The sequence below is a fragment of the Lepisosteus oculatus genome, chromosome 5 (genome assembly GCF_040954835.1).
Source record: "Lepisosteus oculatus isolate fLepOcu1 chromosome 5, fLepOcu1.hap2, whole genome shotgun sequence".
Lineage (NCBI taxonomy): Eukaryota > Metazoa > Chordata > Actinopteri > Semionotiformes > Lepisosteidae > Lepisosteus > Lepisosteus oculatus.
In genome coordinates this window covers 47,688,534-47,706,690 of record NC_090700.1, presented here as the reverse complement: position 1 = coordinate 47,706,690, position 18,157 = coordinate 47,688,534, and the positions used below count along the sequence as shown (strand labels likewise).

At 52.7% G+C, this 18,157-nt stretch overlaps 1 protein-coding gene across 3 annotated transcripts; it reads right to left on the bottom strand.

Annotated features, from left to right (window-relative positions):
* Positions 1-294: 294 nt before the first annotated feature.
* On the bottom strand, positions 295-17,730 carry dis3l (DIS3 like exosome 3'-5' exoribonuclease). Of its 3 annotated transcripts, none has more exons than XM_069190563.1 (17): positions 17,409-17,730; positions 16,019-16,175; positions 11,493-11,621; positions 10,555-10,690; positions 9,792-9,959; positions 9,243-9,321; positions 8,839-9,018; positions 8,241-8,410; positions 7,568-7,729; positions 7,223-7,470; positions 5,174-5,266; positions 4,318-4,845; positions 4,069-4,223; positions 3,250-3,428; positions 2,345-2,490; positions 1,567-1,738; positions 295-1,475 (listed from the first exon to the last, which is right to left on the bottom strand). In XM_069190563.1, the coding sequence occupies exons 1-17, from the start codon at positions 17,536-17,538 to the stop codon at positions 1,161-1,163; spliced, it is 3,147 nt and encodes a 1,048-aa protein (XP_069046664.1). In that variant the 5' UTR covers positions 17,539-17,730; the 3' UTR covers positions 295-1,160. The 3 variants fall into 3 exon arrangements, with proteins under 3 accessions (XP_069046664.1, XP_069046665.1, XP_069046666.1); XM_069190564.1 differs by having other exon boundaries at positions 16,019-16,172; positions 17,409-17,729; XM_069190565.1 differs by having other exon boundaries at positions 16,019-16,172; positions 17,488-17,578.
* Between the last annotated feature and the right edge of the window lie 427 nt (positions 17,731-18,157).

The window sequence follows — 18,157 nt, the reverse complement described above, 5'->3', positions numbered from 1 at the left end:
CAGTACCTTAATCTAAACTGAAATCTGTATTTGAAGAAAGTGTGTAACAGTTCTGTGATTTTGTTTAAATGAACTCTTCTTTTTCAGAAGCTAGCATTTCAGTTCCTTTATTTAGTGCTGTAAGAACATAATCTCACTTGCAGGGGTGAGGCTTCCTGCAGCAAGGTGAGCTCCACTGTGCTGCCCAAGGGCCCACCCTAGCCTCTCTCTTCCAGCCCCTGCGCAGGAGGGAGCTCGGAGGAACTGGGTTTATATAAGCAGTGAGTACAGTATTTGTGGAAAAACAGACACCGCTTCTGTTACAAGTCTATATTTGTCCACTTTATTACAGTTTGAGCTGCCATTTTCATTTAAAACAGTGTTACAGCTTTCCCATATTTGGTGAAGAATAAAACATGCTGTACGTTATAAGACTTTTAAAACCATGCTCTTTTCACCCAAAGCTGAACTGTAGGCATTTTAAATACATCAGAAGTTTACAAAAATATACAATGACTTAAAAAAAAAGGATTACAATCTAAACTTGTTCCCTGGCATAAAAAAAGCATCAGTGCTACCACGTCAGTAAATTTCAGTGCTTTAAAAATATCCCCTGAGGAAATGGTGGCTGTCTTGGTTCAGTGCACTCCACTAAGCTATACCTTCAAAAAACAGAGCTACAGAATACTTTGTACAAATGACAGAAATGGTTGTGCAAAGATGAAACAAAAGCCCACTCGTAGAGCCTTCTCCCTCTTATGGCTAGGAGTTAAGCGTATTAAAATTTTGTCCAAATGTTTTGCGATAGTAAATGTTTTGCAACTCTTCCAAGTTGCAGGGAGAGACTCTTCACTTTTACTTTCCCCCCTTTTAGAAATGTTTCAAAATGGGTGGAAGATTGAATTGGGACAATGCAATCGTGTCCAGACCAGAAACTTATTTTTCCCCTATGAAACCTTTAAGCAAAGGATCTCACTATTCTGGGTTGACTGGCTACTTTGGGACAGTGGTCTGATTAGGCCAATTATGCGTTAATGTAGATCAGTAAGAGCTCCCCTGTAGTAGAAATCTGTAGCCAGGACAGGAACCCCCAAAACTGAACAAGCCCGTGTTAATTGTGGGCCAGCGGGGGTTAACCGCAGAGGCACGCGGGCACCTGCAGGGGAGTTGGGCGGATCCGCTCACTGCTGGCAGGCAGACGGGTCCAGCAGTGCCAGCTCTCGGATCTCTTGCAGAAGGGAGTACAGCGTGATGCCACTGCTCTGCTGGAACTCCTGCTCCTCCCCCTGCAGCGCGGGCGCTCTGCCCTGCTCCTCTGCCAGCTGGGACGCCTCCTCCGCCCAGCGAACCACCTCCTGCACCAGCTCCGCCTTGCCCGCTGCCGCCCGCTGCCCCGCCCGCGCCTCCGGCCCGCCGCTCTCGTGCGGCCTGTTGCTGACCACCTCCAGGCACAGGCTGTCCGCGTGGCACCGCGACGGCCGCACGGAGATCCGCACCTGCGCGGGAGAGCGGCGGCCATGAGGAGGGGGCGGGGCGAGGGGCAACGCGTGCCCGAGAGGCAGAGGACGAGACCGCGGGGATACTCACGGAGACGTGGTCGAACAGGCTGAAGGTGTGAGTGCCCTCGGCGGTGCTGGTGCAAATCCGGTCCGGGAATCTCTGCAGCGAGCCCGGCTGCCACTCGCAGCTCCCATCATGCCTCAGGCTCAGCACCTGGCCCTCCCGGCTCCTCAGGTACGCCGCAGCTCTCACCCCGTACCTGCAGACGCGCACCAGGAAGGCCCGACACACTAAGTCAACCCATAACTCCAACCTGGGAAAACCTTAGCTTCTTCAAATTGTTGTGCCAAACCGAGGGGGCAGTTATGCAAGTAGCTTATTTTCTTAAGATGCATATAGAATTTTTCTTGAGGTTTTTACAGTGCTTTAATCAAGACGGTTGGCTATGAAAGTCCCTGGAGCCTAATTAGATCTCGGCTACAGTTCTAGAAAGAAGAAGTGTGGGCAGACTCCTTCGACTGGCCCACCTTTGAGCCGCTCGTCTTTAAAAGCGTCGCAGGCGGCACAGCCCCGTGCTGCAGGAGAGGAGTGCCTCTCAGGGACCGCGCTGCACCCAGGACGCCAGAAGGGGGCGCTGTGTTGCCAAGCACTGATAGAGCTGACTCTACCACCCCACCCTTGGTGGCCATGCTCAGCCACTTGCTTGGGGGGTCTCAGTCGGCTAACGGCTCGAACCCGTGATCACAGAGCCCAACCTGCACTAAAAGAGAGAGCCCTGACCAGCTGTGCTACCTGCTACCCGTGGGACACTGTTTCAAAATCAGGCATGACTGGACAGCTGCAAATTGCTGTACCATCAGCAGACCTGGGAACAAACACCAGAACGCCATTGGCCCGGATGGCGTAGATCACTCCATCGGCTGTGCAGCGCTCGTCCGTCAGCGGGTCCTTGTCTCTGAAGTACAGGCACTGGAACAGCTCTGTGGACTGCTTCTGCGCATGCTGGGCCGCCTGCAGGCACAGGACACCACTGTGAGTGCATGCTGGAGGAGAGGCAGTGCTACACTGCTGGGCTTCAGCTCTGGTTCAGTCTCCTTCTGAACTGTGCAATACAGGTGAAACACATTATAACCACGGGAAAGGGCCTAGTTCAGAGCTGCTCAAGCTGTCCTGCATTAACCTGCAGGATCCCAGACAAAACATTGTGGAGTACTCAGGTGCTCATTACTTGGGATTGAATCAAGACTGTCTGAAGTCTGTGTTTTATTTACTGATCAAGAGGATAAGCCTGCTGTGGCTCGTTTATGAGATACTTTTGGAGAGGTGGATGTTATCTATAGCCTTTGGTGGTGTCTCAGAACAAATGTTCCCCCAGCTTGCCATAGACTGTAGTCACCATAGTGACTTCTGATCAAGCATGCCACCCATCAATTCCTAATCCCTGCCCTGTCCCAGCCTATACCATGCCCCACCCCTTCCCCCTCCCGGTCCCACCCACCCCTTCCCATTCCCTGCCTCACCCCTTCCCCACCATGCCCCACCCCTTCCCCCTCCATCTGCCAGCCCCACACTTCCCCATCCTGACTCCACCCACCCATGTCATGCCCCACCCCTCCCCCCTCCTGGACCCACCCTATATCTGCCAACCCCACCCCTTCCCCATCCTGATTCCACCCACCCCTGTGATGCCCCACCCCTTCCCATTCACTGCCCCACCCCTTCTCCTTCCCTGCCCCGCCCTCGCCTCAGCCATGCCCCACCCCTTCCCACCCTGTTCCGGTTATTGATGTGCTGGGCCAGCTCCTGCAGCTCCTTGTTACTGCAGGGGGACTCGGACACCTCACGCCCCTGCTCCTTCTGGATGGCGGCCGTGAGGAGGCGGTGCACGATGACGTCAGCGTAGCGGCGGATCGGCGAGGTGAAGTGGGTGTAGTGCTCCAGAGCCAGACCTGTCACAGACACACAATCGCACCTGGCTAGACATTCAGACCAGCGTTCTGCCCACACCCTCTTACTCAGCGTACCCTCCCTGCACAGCTGCCAGGTTCCAAAACCACAGACGTCGCCCTTGTTTTAACATACCAGAGAAACAAGTAACAAAGGAAAGGCCATAATAATTGGCGACTTTGACTTCCCAAAAGATGTGAAAACCCAGATATCTGAAACTTACTGGAAGAGAAGGAAATCAAGTTCTTTCTAACCGTCTGTCAAAATAAGGAGAAGTTTATATCGACCTGGACTTTCCAAGCAACCCTGACAGACGGATAAAAACGGCACTGAGAGGGGAACACTCTGCCTGTCTGGGGAGCGTCATGCTGCAGCTCACACTCTCACACAGGAGTGAACGTGAGAAACTGAAACAGGGTGAGACAGGCGTGGAGTATGCTGCAGCGATGGAGTGATAAGACAGAGGGATGGAGGTGTGTTACGACGGAGGAGGAATTCCTAATCCTGGAAATCTCTGAAAGACCACAGCTCGCACTCTCCCTTCAGACACGCCACAGCTCCCCTGACTGGTCTCAGGGCTCGCCTGACAGTTGGGTCTGATCAGGCCTGAGCTACTCTGACTTCCTTTTTCGGTGCTCTCACCGTAGTGGTAGTGCTGGTCCCGCGGGCAGGCGCCGGTGCAGAAGTACTGCGCGTTGGCCATGGCCTGAGTGGCCATCATGCGCAGCAGCTTGTTGACCAGGGGGTCGCGGGGGTCCTGCGCCCGGTCCAGGGAGGCGGCCAGGGCCTTGTTCGACCTGTGGCGGCAAAGTCACACACTGAGCCCCCCCCGCGGACTGCGGCTGGCGCTCTCCGGGGGAGGGGGGGGGCGGCTGGGTCGAGGGGCCTTACTGTGTGTCGATGGTGAAGCCCCGGGCCCTGGCGCACTCCCTGAGCTCCGCGAAGTACTCCTGGCGCGGGGGTGGGTGGTGGCGCAGCAGGGCCTCATGCGGGAAGCTCTCGTGGATCTTCTTGGCCGCCCAGTGGTTGGCGAAGATCATGCACTCGGCCACGGTCTCGTGCACCTCCAGGGGCTGGCGCGGCACCAGCGCCGTGATGTTCCTCTCCTCGTCCAGTTGCGCTCGCACCTCCACTCCCTCCAGCTCCAGAGCGCCCCCCCTGTCCCGCTGGGCCCGCAGGTGCCGGGCCACGTGGGTCAGGGTCTCCAGCGCCCGGCGCAGCTCTCCCAGACGCTCCTCCCTCTCCGGCGGCCCCAGCCCGCCCAGCTCGGGCAGCTCCTCCGCCGCGCTCCCGTCCAGCAGGCTCTGGGCCAGCTCGTAGTGCAGCTGGTAGGAGGAGCGGATCACCGTGCGCCCCAGCCACACCCGGCGCACCGCCAGGGTCTGCCCGTCCAGCTCCCACAGCATGCTCATCGCGTACCTGCAGCACAGCGCACGCAGACAGGGCCGTCACGAGCCGACACGGCTCACACGAGCGGCTTTACACAGTGGGTCTTCGTCTACTTTCCTTCAGAAACATTCTGTAAACATCCCTTACGAAGACAGGACTCGCGCTGAATTTCTGTGAGCTGCACAGAAACCTTGAGGATGAATACTATGGGCAGTCTGTATTATTCCAGGAGCCTGCCACAAGTGGGGTTCCACTAGCAGTGGTACAGGCCTGGCGTTCCGCTCTCTGCGCATTGAGATTTACTCCCCTGCCACAGCTCTAGGGGCCCACCTGCAGCTTGAGCGGAGCGCTCTCTCACCTGTCCACTCCGCCCAGAAGAGAGCACAGGTCCGCACTGAGGACAGCAGGCAGCATGTCGTAGCGCCGGTCAGCCAGGTAGTAGGTGGTGGCCCTGAGGCAGGAGCGAGAAAAGACGGCTTCATTACATCTCCACCCTCACTGTATTCCGGCCAGTTATGCCAGCTGTATCAGAAAAGTCCGAAATTTCACAGGTCCAGGCAGAATTCCCGCTCTTCAGTAGTCTAACTGGAGGGTCTTTCTTGTTCTTCTCACTGTCTTCCCTCTCCCTCTTACTCCATCGTCCACTCTACCTCTCTCCTCTTTCAATTCAAGGCTTTATTACTCTCCCTGACTCCTTCTTACTCACTCCCTCAGGGCTGTCTCACTCCCCCTCTCTCTCCCTCAGTGCTGTCTCACCCCCTGTCTCTCTCTCAGGACTGTCTCACCCCCCCCTCTCTCTCCCTCAGTGCTGTCTCACCCCCTCTCTCTCTCTCAGGACTGTCTCACCCCCCCCTCTCTCCCTCAGTGCTGTCTCACTCCCCCCTCTCTCCCTCAGTGCTGTCTCACCCTCTCTCTCTCTCCCTCAGTGCTGTCTCACCCCCCTCTCTCTCCCTCAGTGCTGTCTCACCCCCCTCTCTCTCCCTCAGTGCTGTCTCACCCTCTCTCTCTCTCCCTCAGTGCTGTCTCACCCCCCCTCTCTCTCCCTCAGTGCTGTCTCACCCTCTCTCTCTCTCCCTCAGTGCTGTCTCACTCCCCCCTCTCTCCCTCAGTGCTGTCTCACCCTCTCTCTCTCTCCCTCAGTGCTGTCTCACCCTCTCTCTCCCTCAGTGCTGTCTCACCCTCTCTCTCTCTCCCTCAGTGCTGTCTCACCCCCTCTCTCTCCCTCGGTGCTGTCTCACCCCCCCTCTCTCTCCCTCAGTGCTGTCTCACCCCCTCTCTCTCCCTCGGTGCTGTCTCACCCCCCCTCTCTCTCCCTCAGTGCTGTCTCACCCTCTCTCTCTCCCTCAGTGCTCTCACCCTCTCTCTCTCTCCCTCAGTGCTGTCTCACCCTCTCTCTCTCTCCCTCAGTGCTGTCTCACTCCCCCCTCTCTCCCTCAGTGCTGTCTCACCCTCTCTCTCTCTCCCTCAGTGCTGTCTCACCCTCTCTCTCTCCCTCAGTGCTGTCTCACTCCCCCCTCTCTCCCTCAGTGCTGTCTCACCCTCTCTCTCTCTCCCTCAGTGCTGTCTCACTCCCCCCTCTCTCTCTCTCTCCCTCAGTGCTGTCTCACTCCCCCCTCTCTCCCTCAGTGCTGTCTCACCCTCTCTCTCTCTCCCTCAGTGCTGTCTCACCCCCCCTCTCTCTCCCTCAGTGCTGTCTCACCCTCTCTCTCTCTCCCTCAGTGCTGTCTCACCCCCCCTCTCTCTCCCTCAGTGCTGTCTCACCCCCCCTCTCTCTCTCTCTCCCTCAGTGCTGTCTCACTCCCCCCTCTCTCCCTCAGTGCTGTCTCACCCTCTCTCTCTCCCTCAGTGCTGTCTCACCCCCCCTCTCTCTCCCTCAGTGCTGTCTCACCCTCTCTCTCTCTCCCTCAGTGCTGTCTCACCCCCCCTCTCTCTCCCTCAGTGCTGTCTCACCCCCCCTCTCTCTCCCTCAGTGCTGTCTCACCCTCTCTCTCTCCCTCAGTGCTGTCTCACCCTCTCTCTCTCTCCCTCAGTGCTGTCTCACCCCCCCTCTCTCTCCCTCAGTGCTGTCTCACCCTCTCTCTCTCTCCCTCAGTGCTGTCTCACCCTCTCTCTCTCTCCCTCAGTGCTGTCTCACTCCCCCCTCTCTCCCTCAGTGCTGTCTCACCCTCTCTCTCTCCCTCAGTGCTGTCTCACCCTCTCTCTCTCTCCCTCAGTGCTGTCTCACCCTCTCTCTCTCTCCCTCAGTGCTGTCTCACCCCCCCTCTCTCTCCCTCAGTGCTGTCTCACCCTCTCTCTCTCTCCCTCAGTGCTGTCTCACCCCCTCTCTCTCCCTCAGTGCTGTCTCACCCTCTCTCTCTCTCCCTCAGTGCTGTCTCACTCCCCCCTCTCTCCCTCAGTGCTGTCTCACCTGGATCTGGCCTCCAGGTCGGTGAGGGAGCCTTGCTTGACGAAGTGTGTGACATCAGCAATGTGCACCCCCAGCTCCAGGTGGCCCCCGGGCAGCGCCCTCGCCGACAGGGTGTCGTCCACGTCCTCGCAGCCCTGAGGGTCCACACTGAACACCAGGTGGGTCTGTCGCAGGTCCCGGCGCCCCAGCACCTGCTCAGGCTCCACATCCCAGCGGCTGTCGGTGGGAATTACCGGCATCTCCCGCAGCTGATGGCCAGGACACAGACCGCTCACTGCCGGCCCATGGCCCACGGCCGAGCCCCCGACCCCCGCGCTCGCGGGCGGACGGGCAGACGGCACTCACCTGCGCCTCGGAGAAAGGCGGCACCTGGATGCTGTTCTCCACCAGGATAGTGGCCACCTCGGTCTCCAGCTGGCCCACTCTGCCCAGGACCCGCACAAAGTGCCCATTCGGGAAGAGAGAGGAGCTGTCCCACGAGTCCAGGCGCACCACCACGCGCTGGTCCTGAAACGCAGAGCAGAACAGGAAACAAGGCGGAGGAAGGGGGAGAAGGGTTAGACCTGGGCTTACTTCAAACAACGCCAGAAAGAGAGAACTACATTGTCTGACCGTCACTGTCACCATCAGCGCAACGCCAGTTCAACCACATTCCTGCCACTCCAACCTGAACTTCAGATTGCTGCCACTACACCATACCGCTGCGAAGAAAGATGAGGCTGCTGCCCCAAATTCCACATGGGATGAGGGCACTAGACTCCAGCACAGGTGATAGTGGTACAGCAAAGAGCCAGCTCACAGGGCTACAGATCCCTGATCTAGACAGCTTTCATTAGACCTGGCTTAGTATGGGTTGCTTGCGGCTGTTTGCTGTCTACAGTGAACCATTTCCACACCCGTTGTAAGACTGCATGCTTGCATCCCTGCAGGTTCTGTTGAAAGTGTTCAGTCCACGACAACAAGGCTGCACCTCTCTGCTGCAGGGGTCTGGGATCTAGAGACCCAGGGCGATGATCACCTGCAGTGCTTCGGCCTGCTGGGTGCTGATCCTGATCTTGGGAATCCGGTAGTCCCAGGGCGTGACCAGGATCCGCTGGGAGTTGCGGCTCTGAGACTGGATCTCCTCGCGGGGGGGGAACGTCACCACGTAATCCCGCCAGTTCCTCTGCAGGATCCCCACCACCCGACCTGGAGGACCCGGAGACGGTGTGGAAGGGGAGGATGCGATGGGGAAAAGCAGGATGAGAAAATGGGAGTTACAGATAGAGGACAGACAGGAAAGAAGAGGCACATTTTCCCAATCTCTACCAACTCAGAGTGCCTGTAAACATACGAGAGTAACAGAGCCAAAAGCTTTACAGCCAGACGAGGCGATGAGATTTGTAGTAGAGCTGGAATAACCACTTGCCTCAGCAGCGTTAACAGCGACAGATGGAGTGCCCTCTGCTGACCACAGCCGGAACTGCACACCAGTAAGTCCATGAGCGTTGCAGGGGCCTCCTGTTACTTTACGTTTTCGAAATACTCCGTACTGGAGGTCAACTCTGTTAATTAATGGTTGATCGCCGTGAAAAGGTGGAGAAGCAGAGCTGCTGCACTGAGCGCGCGGGCCGTACCTGTTGGCATGGGCTGGCCCTGGGGCTCCTCCCTCTGCCTGTCCTCGCCCTCCCCGTCGCTCAGCGCCATCGTCCGCCCGCGCCACTCTGCACGGGACAGCAGCTCCACCGCCACCACGTCCCCATGGACCGCGCGGTTCCGGAGCTTCCCGCCGAACACCAGCACGTCGCTGTTGAGCTCTGCGCGGCAGGGAGACAGACTTCAGGGCGAGAGGACATGGCTCGACAGGAGACGCCAAACAATCGCTCGCCTTTCTGGGAAAAGGGGTCCAGGGGCGGGCCGGCACGTGCGGACAGCAGACAGGCCCAGAAAAGAGATTTCACTTCCCCACCTTACTGGACATGGTCTGGGGAAGCCAGCTGGGGGGTTGGCAGCAGGGAGGGGAAAGGGTGAAACTGCTCACCTGCGTTCTTGTTCGAAGAGCCCTCTATCCGGACGAAGGCTTCGGCCTGGGCTCTGTGCTTGTTGACATTCAGGACGCCCTGCAACGCATCAGACACAAGGTGAGGCCCCGGGCCCGCACAGGCCGCTTCCACCGAGACTCCATCCAGCCGCTGCCTCACCAGTTTGGCAAAATACACAAGACGCAAGTCTTTCACTGGAAATACAGCCGAACATTGACTACATTCAGAACAGGCAAAAGAGCTGGTGATCCCCTTTTCTTAATGTAACATCCATCCATATTCTTATGGCTTTATCCAGTACAGGGTCATGACAGCCTGGAGCCTATCCCAGGAAGCAATGCGCACAAGGCAGGGTACGCCCTGGACAGGACACCAGTCCATCACAGGGCACACGCTGACACCCACACACCCACACCAACAGGGCCAATTCTCCAGTATGTCTTTGGACTGTGGAAGGAAACCAAGGAAACCCACGCCAACACACGTAAAACATACAAACCAGGTAGGATCCATTTCAGAAAATCCCCCCGGAGGCGGCGGAGGCAGACCTGGATATATCTCCCGGATTTGATCCCGGCCTCCAGGATGTCAGAGGGGAGGTGCTCGGCGTATTCCCGCTCCCGGACCTCGCTCCCCTTCTCCCTCAGCGCCTGGGCGATGGAGGCGTACAGCTCGTGCGCAGCCTGCAGGTCTGGCCAGAAACTCTCCAGGTACTCCTGATGAGCAAGAGAAGACCGACCTGCTAGCAACACACTACAACTCAATACACCAGGTAGCTCTGCACCAAGTTCTCTGCCTGTACACTGTGTGAACAACAATGCAAATACTCGTGACTCTTGTGCTAGTATGAATAATATTTAAAGCCGATACAATTATAAGAGCAGATTAGGTTCATAGATGATTTTTAAGAATCTACACCGCTTCCTAATTTCTGGGAAGATAAATTTGCAGCTAGATATTGACACTGATAAGCCAGATTGGTAACAAAGAGCTACACACACCCTACTGAAGAACCGGGGTACAAACAGTCCCCTCTCAGTCATTGAACAGCGACCACTTGGAACATGTGGCCTTTCACTGCACCACCTTGCTCTCGGTTAATCACACATCAGTATGTGTAAATGTTAATTAGGCCTCACACTGAAGAGTCACTGAACACTGAAGTACTACTGTTTTAGCAAAGCCATGTGACATGTTAAACAGTCAGTGTGCTGATACAAGGGCTTAGATTCAGTCAAACGCTGAACACATTTCCAGTCTAAGGTCTTTCCTGTTCTAGAAGCTTTTTAGATTTGCACTCATGGCTTGTACCTGGGTGGAAATGACATACACCCCAGAGTTGAGGCTGCTGTACTCCTCGATGGCCTCACGGTCCTCTGTGATCATCACGATGGGTTTCAAGCCAGCCAGGTGGTTGTTATACCACACAGCAGCATGGTACACTGACCTGCAGCAACAGCACTCCAATTAATAACACTGAACGGCACCTGGGCACATCTGGAAAGACAGGCAACTGCAGGAGTCAGGTGCACAAATGCACACAGAAACTATCTGGCAACAGATGTTGTCAGCAATACAGTACAACTTGTAAACACATCCATTTTATCTTTAGTGACTAAAATGCAAGGTATCCAGGTTATTTAAATTGTTTTTGCATACCTGCACTAATAAAACCTCATTTAGAATACTGCACACAATCTTGCCTGCTACATTACAGAAAAGATATGGCTGCTCTGGAGTCTGTCCAGAAAAGAGCCATCAGATACATTCCAGTGTCCTGCGCTGACTGGCTAAAACAGCTGAATCTTTTTACTTTTTTAAACAGAGAAGACAATGAGGCGACTTTATCTGAGCATCCATAATCCACAAAGGCACTGACAAAGTCAGCCCAGAGGACTTCTTCAGGATCAACAGTGAAACAGGTGGTACACAGGTGGAGTCTACTTGTTAGGGCATTGAAAACTAAGAACATTAGGCACTTCTTTACACAAAGGGGTGCGGGAGTTTGGAGCAAGGTACCCACCCATGTTGTGGCAGGCGATACCCAGGTTTCTGTCAAGAAATGACTGGATAAGGTCCTCGAATCAGTTAACTACTAACTAGCCAATAGACTGGAAGGGCCAAATGTTTTCCTCTCTGTTCTTCAAATATGTATCCATTTAAAGTAATTGGCATCTCCAATTTACCTTTCCAACTCCAGCCCAGAATCTAGCTTGCAAGGCAGGCTGGCGAGGGCGGCGGGGGCTCACCTGGTGTGCCATTTCTCCAGGGCCTCTCCTCTCTCCCGGGGGCAGTAGGAGTAGAGCTGGAACTCGTTGGAGAAGAGGACGCAGTCGTGGCGGGGGTCCTTCACCAGGCTGCGCAGACGGTTGTACAACCTGGGACAAACAGAGCGCAGAGCATCCCTGTCAACAGTGGCCCCTCGTTCCTGCTTCAGCTCCACGGCCGCCTGATACTAGCCACTGCTGTCGCCGGTAACAGCGGAGGTCGACGACCTGAACCCCGTGACAGCACAGCTACAGTACCTCGGCTTCCTGTTTCTCCAGGAAGTGATCTCAGAACACTGCTGCCTCCTCCCACCTGCCCAGCTTATCCGAGCGAGTCCATCCCACAGGTGTGCGGGTGTATGAGTGCTACCCCCCTCCCTGATTGGGACGCCGGAGAGAGGGGATGATTTGGAATTGCCAATCAAACCTACAAGGCCTTTCTCTGGGAGGTGGGAACACTTGACTCAGCTTGGCTCAAAAATGCGTGAGACAACATGCAAACTCCACGCAGACAGATGTGACCTTGAGAAATCGAACCCTGGACCCTGGAGTCGTGAAGGAGTGGAGCTAACCACTGCACCACCACCCCCGGGCTTGTGCTGCTTTTACACGTTTCTGTACGTACTCAATCTTGAGTGAAACTGCAACACTTCACCACAGGGCGGTGTCTAGTGTTATGTCTTTCACTGCTGATGCCGATGCTCATGCAATTGGGCTAAAAGGAGCATCACGTGTGCCACCTGCTAGCAGGGAAAACAGCGGTCGCTTCACTAATTTACAAAAAGGTAAATGTTCATGGAAGCTGAACATTATAAATTCCAACGGCTGTATTATGGAAGCGCTTTGATTCCAGTGTATCCAGAGATGCCAAGCTTGCCCTCTTCACAGTGCAGCTCCTCTGTATGTTTGCAAGTTAATACAATACTTGTACAGCTGCAGTAGTTCTTTAATTCACCAGTGAGCGGCATAAAGAGGGACTGATCCATCGGAAGCCTTTTACAGATACAACTTAAAATCTTTCTTTTAAGCCATTGACTTCATCCTGAGGGGCTCTGAGTCAGTCAGCACCCTGCTGTTGTTTCTGGGAAACTTCAGAAACTATTACCACGCACAACACTAGAATTTCACCTTTGCTACAAATAAAAAGCACAGAGTCAAATTTCTATGATATGCACGAAGCAGTTCAAGTAGCTCTTCAAACTCTTCCCTGCCACAAAGCGACACATACTGCCTGTCTCCTAACAGAAAAAGAAATAATTACTGTAATTAAGTGTTATCCAAGAGGTAATGTAGCACATTTCCATTGTGTCTGCCTTTTATTCAATGACAAGTGGGGGAGAAGATAGAGGAAGTTGAAACTAGTATTTTTAACCTAATGAAAATAATTTTAAAACAAAAACAGAAAACTGTCTCAGCATAATCTTTTTTTGTGCAGAATAGAAGGCGGCTATGACCACTTACCTGAATTAACTAACTCTCTGAGCTTCTGGTGGACGTCTGAAAATATCTTTTAGGCCCTTACAGCAGCATATCATGTGTGGAAACCTAGTCTGATGTCATTCATTTGCAAACCTGCACTATTCCTTAACTCCATGCCTGTTGCTTGTTCATGCCTCAGAATGCTACTGCTAATAATAATCAGCCATTAATCGTAGCTACTTAAAATGCTTTACAGTAAAAAAACAAAAACAGGAGAGGAGACAACACAATTAGAACAATTAAAAAGTAGACAATGCAAAATGGCAGACACAAACATCAATTAAATAAAAGCCTTTTTGAAGAAGGAGGTTTTGAACTGAATTTGGGGATAGAATTCCCCAGAGCTATGGGGCACAACAGGAGAAGAACTTGTCACCATTGAATGTGAGCTGGGGGTCAAACAGGAGATCAGAGTCAAACAAACAAAGCTTGCGATTTGGAGAGAAGGAACATACTGTAAGTCAGACAGGTATGAGACGTCAAGCCATGTAGAGCCCCATATGTGAGCATGAGGATTTTGAAGTCAGCTTGAAACCTGACTGGAAGCAAGTGCAAGGACTCCACGACAAGAGTGATGTGATTACTTGCACACAACCTGATCAGGATTCTGGCTGCTGAAATCTGGACAGACTGAAGTTTGTTTAGTGTGGATTTAGATATCCCAGCAAGCAGGCCACTGCAGTAATCAATTCTAAAGTAAATGAATGCTGACTAGCTTTTCAGCTACAGTCAGAGACAACATAGGACATACTCTGGCAATATTTCTGAGATGGAAGAATGATGTCTTTAAAATATTTTGTCCACAGGGCTCAGAATAACGAAAATGCTCTTTGATATCGGCTGTACACATTGTAAAAAACCCTACCCAGGTTCCACCATGCACAGCAACAAACCCCAGTGAGAGGTTAATAGGTTTTACAAGACTTTTGGATTAAAGACAGATCCAATCTGACAACTCACTAAAATAGTGCATCCCTCTTGCTCAGCAAACTCTGCCAATATTCCCTGCTACTCTGATGTGAGCAGTGGGGTAATTAACAGCCCAGCATGGACTGTGCTGCACCTTGTCAAGCATGTCTCCCTAACACAATGAAAATGAAGCCTTGCTGTATTAATGATGCAAAGATTAAAATGAGCTGCAGGCATAAATAAGAAAACAAAAATGCTACTGAAACCCTCGAGAGATTTATTTTTAATATGCATCCCGTTTATTAAGACCAAAACTCAAACTAATTAATAGTGCAGGAAAATGATGATGCACAGACTGAAAGCTGAGAAGGTGTGTGTGTGTGTGTGTGTAAAGGCATGAACCTCCCAGGCTCACTGACAGGACAGTCACGTTCTGCTGGCTCAGCACACAGCAGCTGAATGAGCCTGTGACAGCACTTCTGCCTGGACTGGACTCACTGTGTTAGGGGATGATTTCCTTCTGGCTTGAGTGAACAGCCTTCTTCCCCAGCACTGAGACCCAAGTTGTTATACTGACAGCACCGCTCCCACCTTGAGCTCATCCGTTCACAGAAGCCAGGAGATGCTGGGACTACTCGGAACTGAGAGGGGGAGACCCCTAATGAAAATCCAGATGTTGCTGCTGCTGCAGGTGGGGTTGGTGAGCCTATAAGGGGCACTCTTCTCTCCAGAGTGCAACTTCCTTACATTGCTTTTCTGGACACTCCACTCAAAGCGCTTTACAGGTAATGGGGACTCCCCTCCACCACCACCAGTGTGCAGCCCCACCTGGATGATGCGACAGCAGCCATAGTGCACCAGTACTCTCACCACACATCAGCTATCAGTGGGGAGGAGAGCAGAGTGATGAAGCAAGTTCAGAGATGGGGATTAATAGGAGGTCATGACTGATAAAGGCCAATGGAAAATTTGTCCAGGACGCTGGGATAATACCCCTACTCTTTTCGAGAAACGCCCTGGGATTTTTAATGACCACAGAGAGTCAGGACCTCAGTTTTACGTCTCATTTGAAGGACAGTGCCATTTTACAGTATAGTGTCCCCATCACTATACTGGGGCATTAGGACCCACACAGACTGCAGGGTGAGCGCCCCCTGCTGGCCCCACTAACACCTCTTCCAGCAGCAACTTTTAACGTTTCCCAGCAGGTCTCTCATCCAGGTACTGACCAGGCTCACACTGCTGAGCTTCAGCGGGCTGCCAGTTGTGAGTTGCAGGGTGATATGCTGCTGTAATAATGTGACAACAGACATCCAAACCAATAATGTGACAACAGACATCGCGCTAATAGAGGTACTAACCTTCGTAAAAGCAAAGTAATGTTAAACCAAGTTCCTAACAAATATATCAGCATTAAAGGGCCCGGGAAATCAATGGTAAGAATAGGATTGTTAACCCCCCATGCCCTGGCTAAATTCCACTCTAGGCTTGCACACTCTGACCTGCCTACTGTCAAATCTCCCACTCAGTCCAGTAGGTAGAGTAACTGCGCACTATTCTTTCAGCTGATCTGCTGAGCAGTGGGGCCGTGAGCACATGAGAACTGCTACACCAACCCAGGTGTGTCCCTCCTGCAAGTGAAAACGCTGTGGGATCCTCTGAGATGAAAAGTGATATATGCACAAATTATGAATGACATATTTCCCTGCAGAACGCCCTGGGCAACTACACAGGAGAGTGCCAAGGAACAAGTAAAGGTTTATCCCATGCTGAAAAGAGAAGAAAAGAAACACAGTGTTTCGGCTGTGGAGCCTTCTTCAGGCCCGTCACACACCTGAAGAAGGCACGGAATAAACCTTTACTTGTTCCTTTTTGCAGCCGAAGCATGGTGAACTCCCTGCTCCAGCTTATACCTTATACCTATGGCGAGCAGCTCGTTGGCATAATGGCTTCAGTGCCTGACTCGCATTCTGGAAGCTGGGGTTCGAATCCTGCTCACGGCATGAGTTCTCCTTTTCCCGCGGCCGGTAGAGGAATCCTACTCCATCGGGCCCCTGAGCAAGGCCCTTCACCCCAGCTGCTCCAGGGGACTGACCCTGCGCTCTGACCCCCAGCTGTACCTGCGCCCGCGGTGCTGCTGCACGGACTGGCAGGCCGTCTGCATGAACACGATCCCCCGCAGCTCCGCGAACTCCAGCACCTCCAGGAAGTCCTGCACCACTCCCACATCTGGCACCACGTAGTGGGTCACATCCCCGGGCAGCACCTTCCCTCCTGCTGGCAGACAGACACCAGGGCCGGTCAGCACCCGCGCTGTCCCCCCCCGCCGCTGGCACTGCCTCTGGGGCTGCTGGTCGTCATCATCATCATCATCATCATCATCATCATGGCTGCTGGTCATCACTGCTGCTTCCACTACACGGCTCTCTACAGCTTTAAGAGCCTGCCACAGGACTATATGTGGACCACTACGCCGTTTTTGGACCAAACGTCTGTTTTTTTTCTGTTTTTTGTGCAATGTATTTTTATATTTATAATGTGCAATAAAAGTTTTTGTGTACTGTTCTGTTTTTTGTACATTCTGTACTGTGTGCAACTTTTTTGAGTGCACTTCTCACTGACTGTGTTGTGTTGCTGTATTATTGTATTATTTCCTTACACAGTTGCTGTGTTGACTGCGCTCAGCTGCTGTTGCACTGCAATTTCCCTTATAGGATCAATAAAGAATCTATCTGATCTAACGGTTTATAACTGAGAGGAAGGCAGGCAGGCAGGCACTGGGCCTTCATTCATCTTCAGAACACATGGTGAAAACAAGACCCATAGAAAACAGGTGGAAATCAGGCGGATGTTCATTTACAACTGGGGACCGAGGCACTTCTTCGCCCACAGTGTGGTGGGAGTGCGGAACAAGCTATCCCACCAAGATCCTCAGATCAGCTAGTAAGCACCGAACTGCTCGGATGGGCCACAACGCCTCCTCTCGTTTGTAGCCTCTATGGTGTTCTTACGGGTGTGTTTATCTCTTTTTATTTTCAATAGCTAACTGATTTATCCTTTCAAATGTAATATGAATCTAATCGCGTGCTACATAAAGGCAAGGCAACAGAGATCACGTTAAACACACTGCGTTTTTACAACGAGACGAGCAGCAACAAGTGGCTGTTTTTTAAAGAAGAAATGAGCTGCCTCCGAGCCTGCACACAGCGGGTTCGCCGGCCAGCGCGCTGCGGAGAGTAAGCCAGGGGATTTCTGTACCTGCACAGACTGCTATTTTTCATTTTACTTTCACATAACGCGTTAAGATTGTTTTACAGTTTCCTGGACGAGGGAAAAGAGGGAATACAGAGAGACTGATCACAAGCTTGCTTCGTGTTTTTCTCAGTACGCAAACGGCAGATCTACATATTTACAGGAGAGACAGCTTTTCGGAAACGATATGCTGGAAAGGGTGTTTTGTGTCCAGTTTTGTCTTCGTTTCATTTACAAATCGAGAAACAATAACGTTACCGTTGTTGCAGTCCGCCTGGCACAGAGAGCTGTAGCAAGGTACATATTCTCTCAAATAATGTTCCCGCACGACACGGACCTTTCGACCGCGGGAGCTCTTGAGGTGAAGGATCTTCTCTGTCTTCAGCATCTCGTATTCCGGGAATAGACAGAATATCGTGATGTCGCCACTACAGCTTGTTTTCCAAGTAATTTATTTGTAAACAACAAGTCCATTGAGAGACGCTGCACGACATACCCACACACTCATCGCTAGCTTCACGCTACTTCAAATAGCGCTACAACAGCCTTTGCGTGACCTGGAAGGACTGTTCGTGTGTTGTGCAGCGAGACCTCTTGCGTCACAGGAAATCACAGATGAATAGAGAGTGGCTTGTTGGGGAACATGGAAAATGAGAAAGCGTCTCTGCCCAAGTTGAAGGAAAGAGCGGGGAAGGGACGAGTGTTAAACGTCTCAGGCAGGGGCGTAGTGGGTGCTCCGGGCTCTAACTGACTCCCAGCATAGGGCCACCCCTCCAATTTACAATGCAATCCTCGAGCGCTATAATCAAACAGCAGAATTAGCGGAACCTTATGTTTATATACATACGGTCAATTCAATTCAATTGAATTCAAGGTGCTTTATTAGCATGGCCGATGGGTACAATCAGTGTTGCCAAGAGTTGTTGTGTTGTGAGAGAGAGAGAGACCGACAGTGTTGTCGGTCTCTCTCTCTCACAGACACACACAAGTTAAGCAACAATTACCTA

Excerpts from the sequence above, each read along its gene's own strand:
- dis3l (XM_069190563.1), bottom strand. The coding sequence starts at position 17,538 with ATGCTGAAGACAGAGAAGATCCTTCACCTCAAGAGCTCCCGCGGTCGA. Across the intron at positions 7,471-7,567 it reads CGCCTTTCTCCGAGGCGCAG|CTGCGGGAGATGCCGGTAAT; the intron begins GTGAGTGCCGTC and ends CCTGGCCATCAG. Across the intron at positions 3,429-4,068 it reads GGACCAGCACTACCACTACG|GTCTGGCTCTGGAGCACTAC; the intron begins GTGAGAGCACCG and ends TGTCTGTGACAG.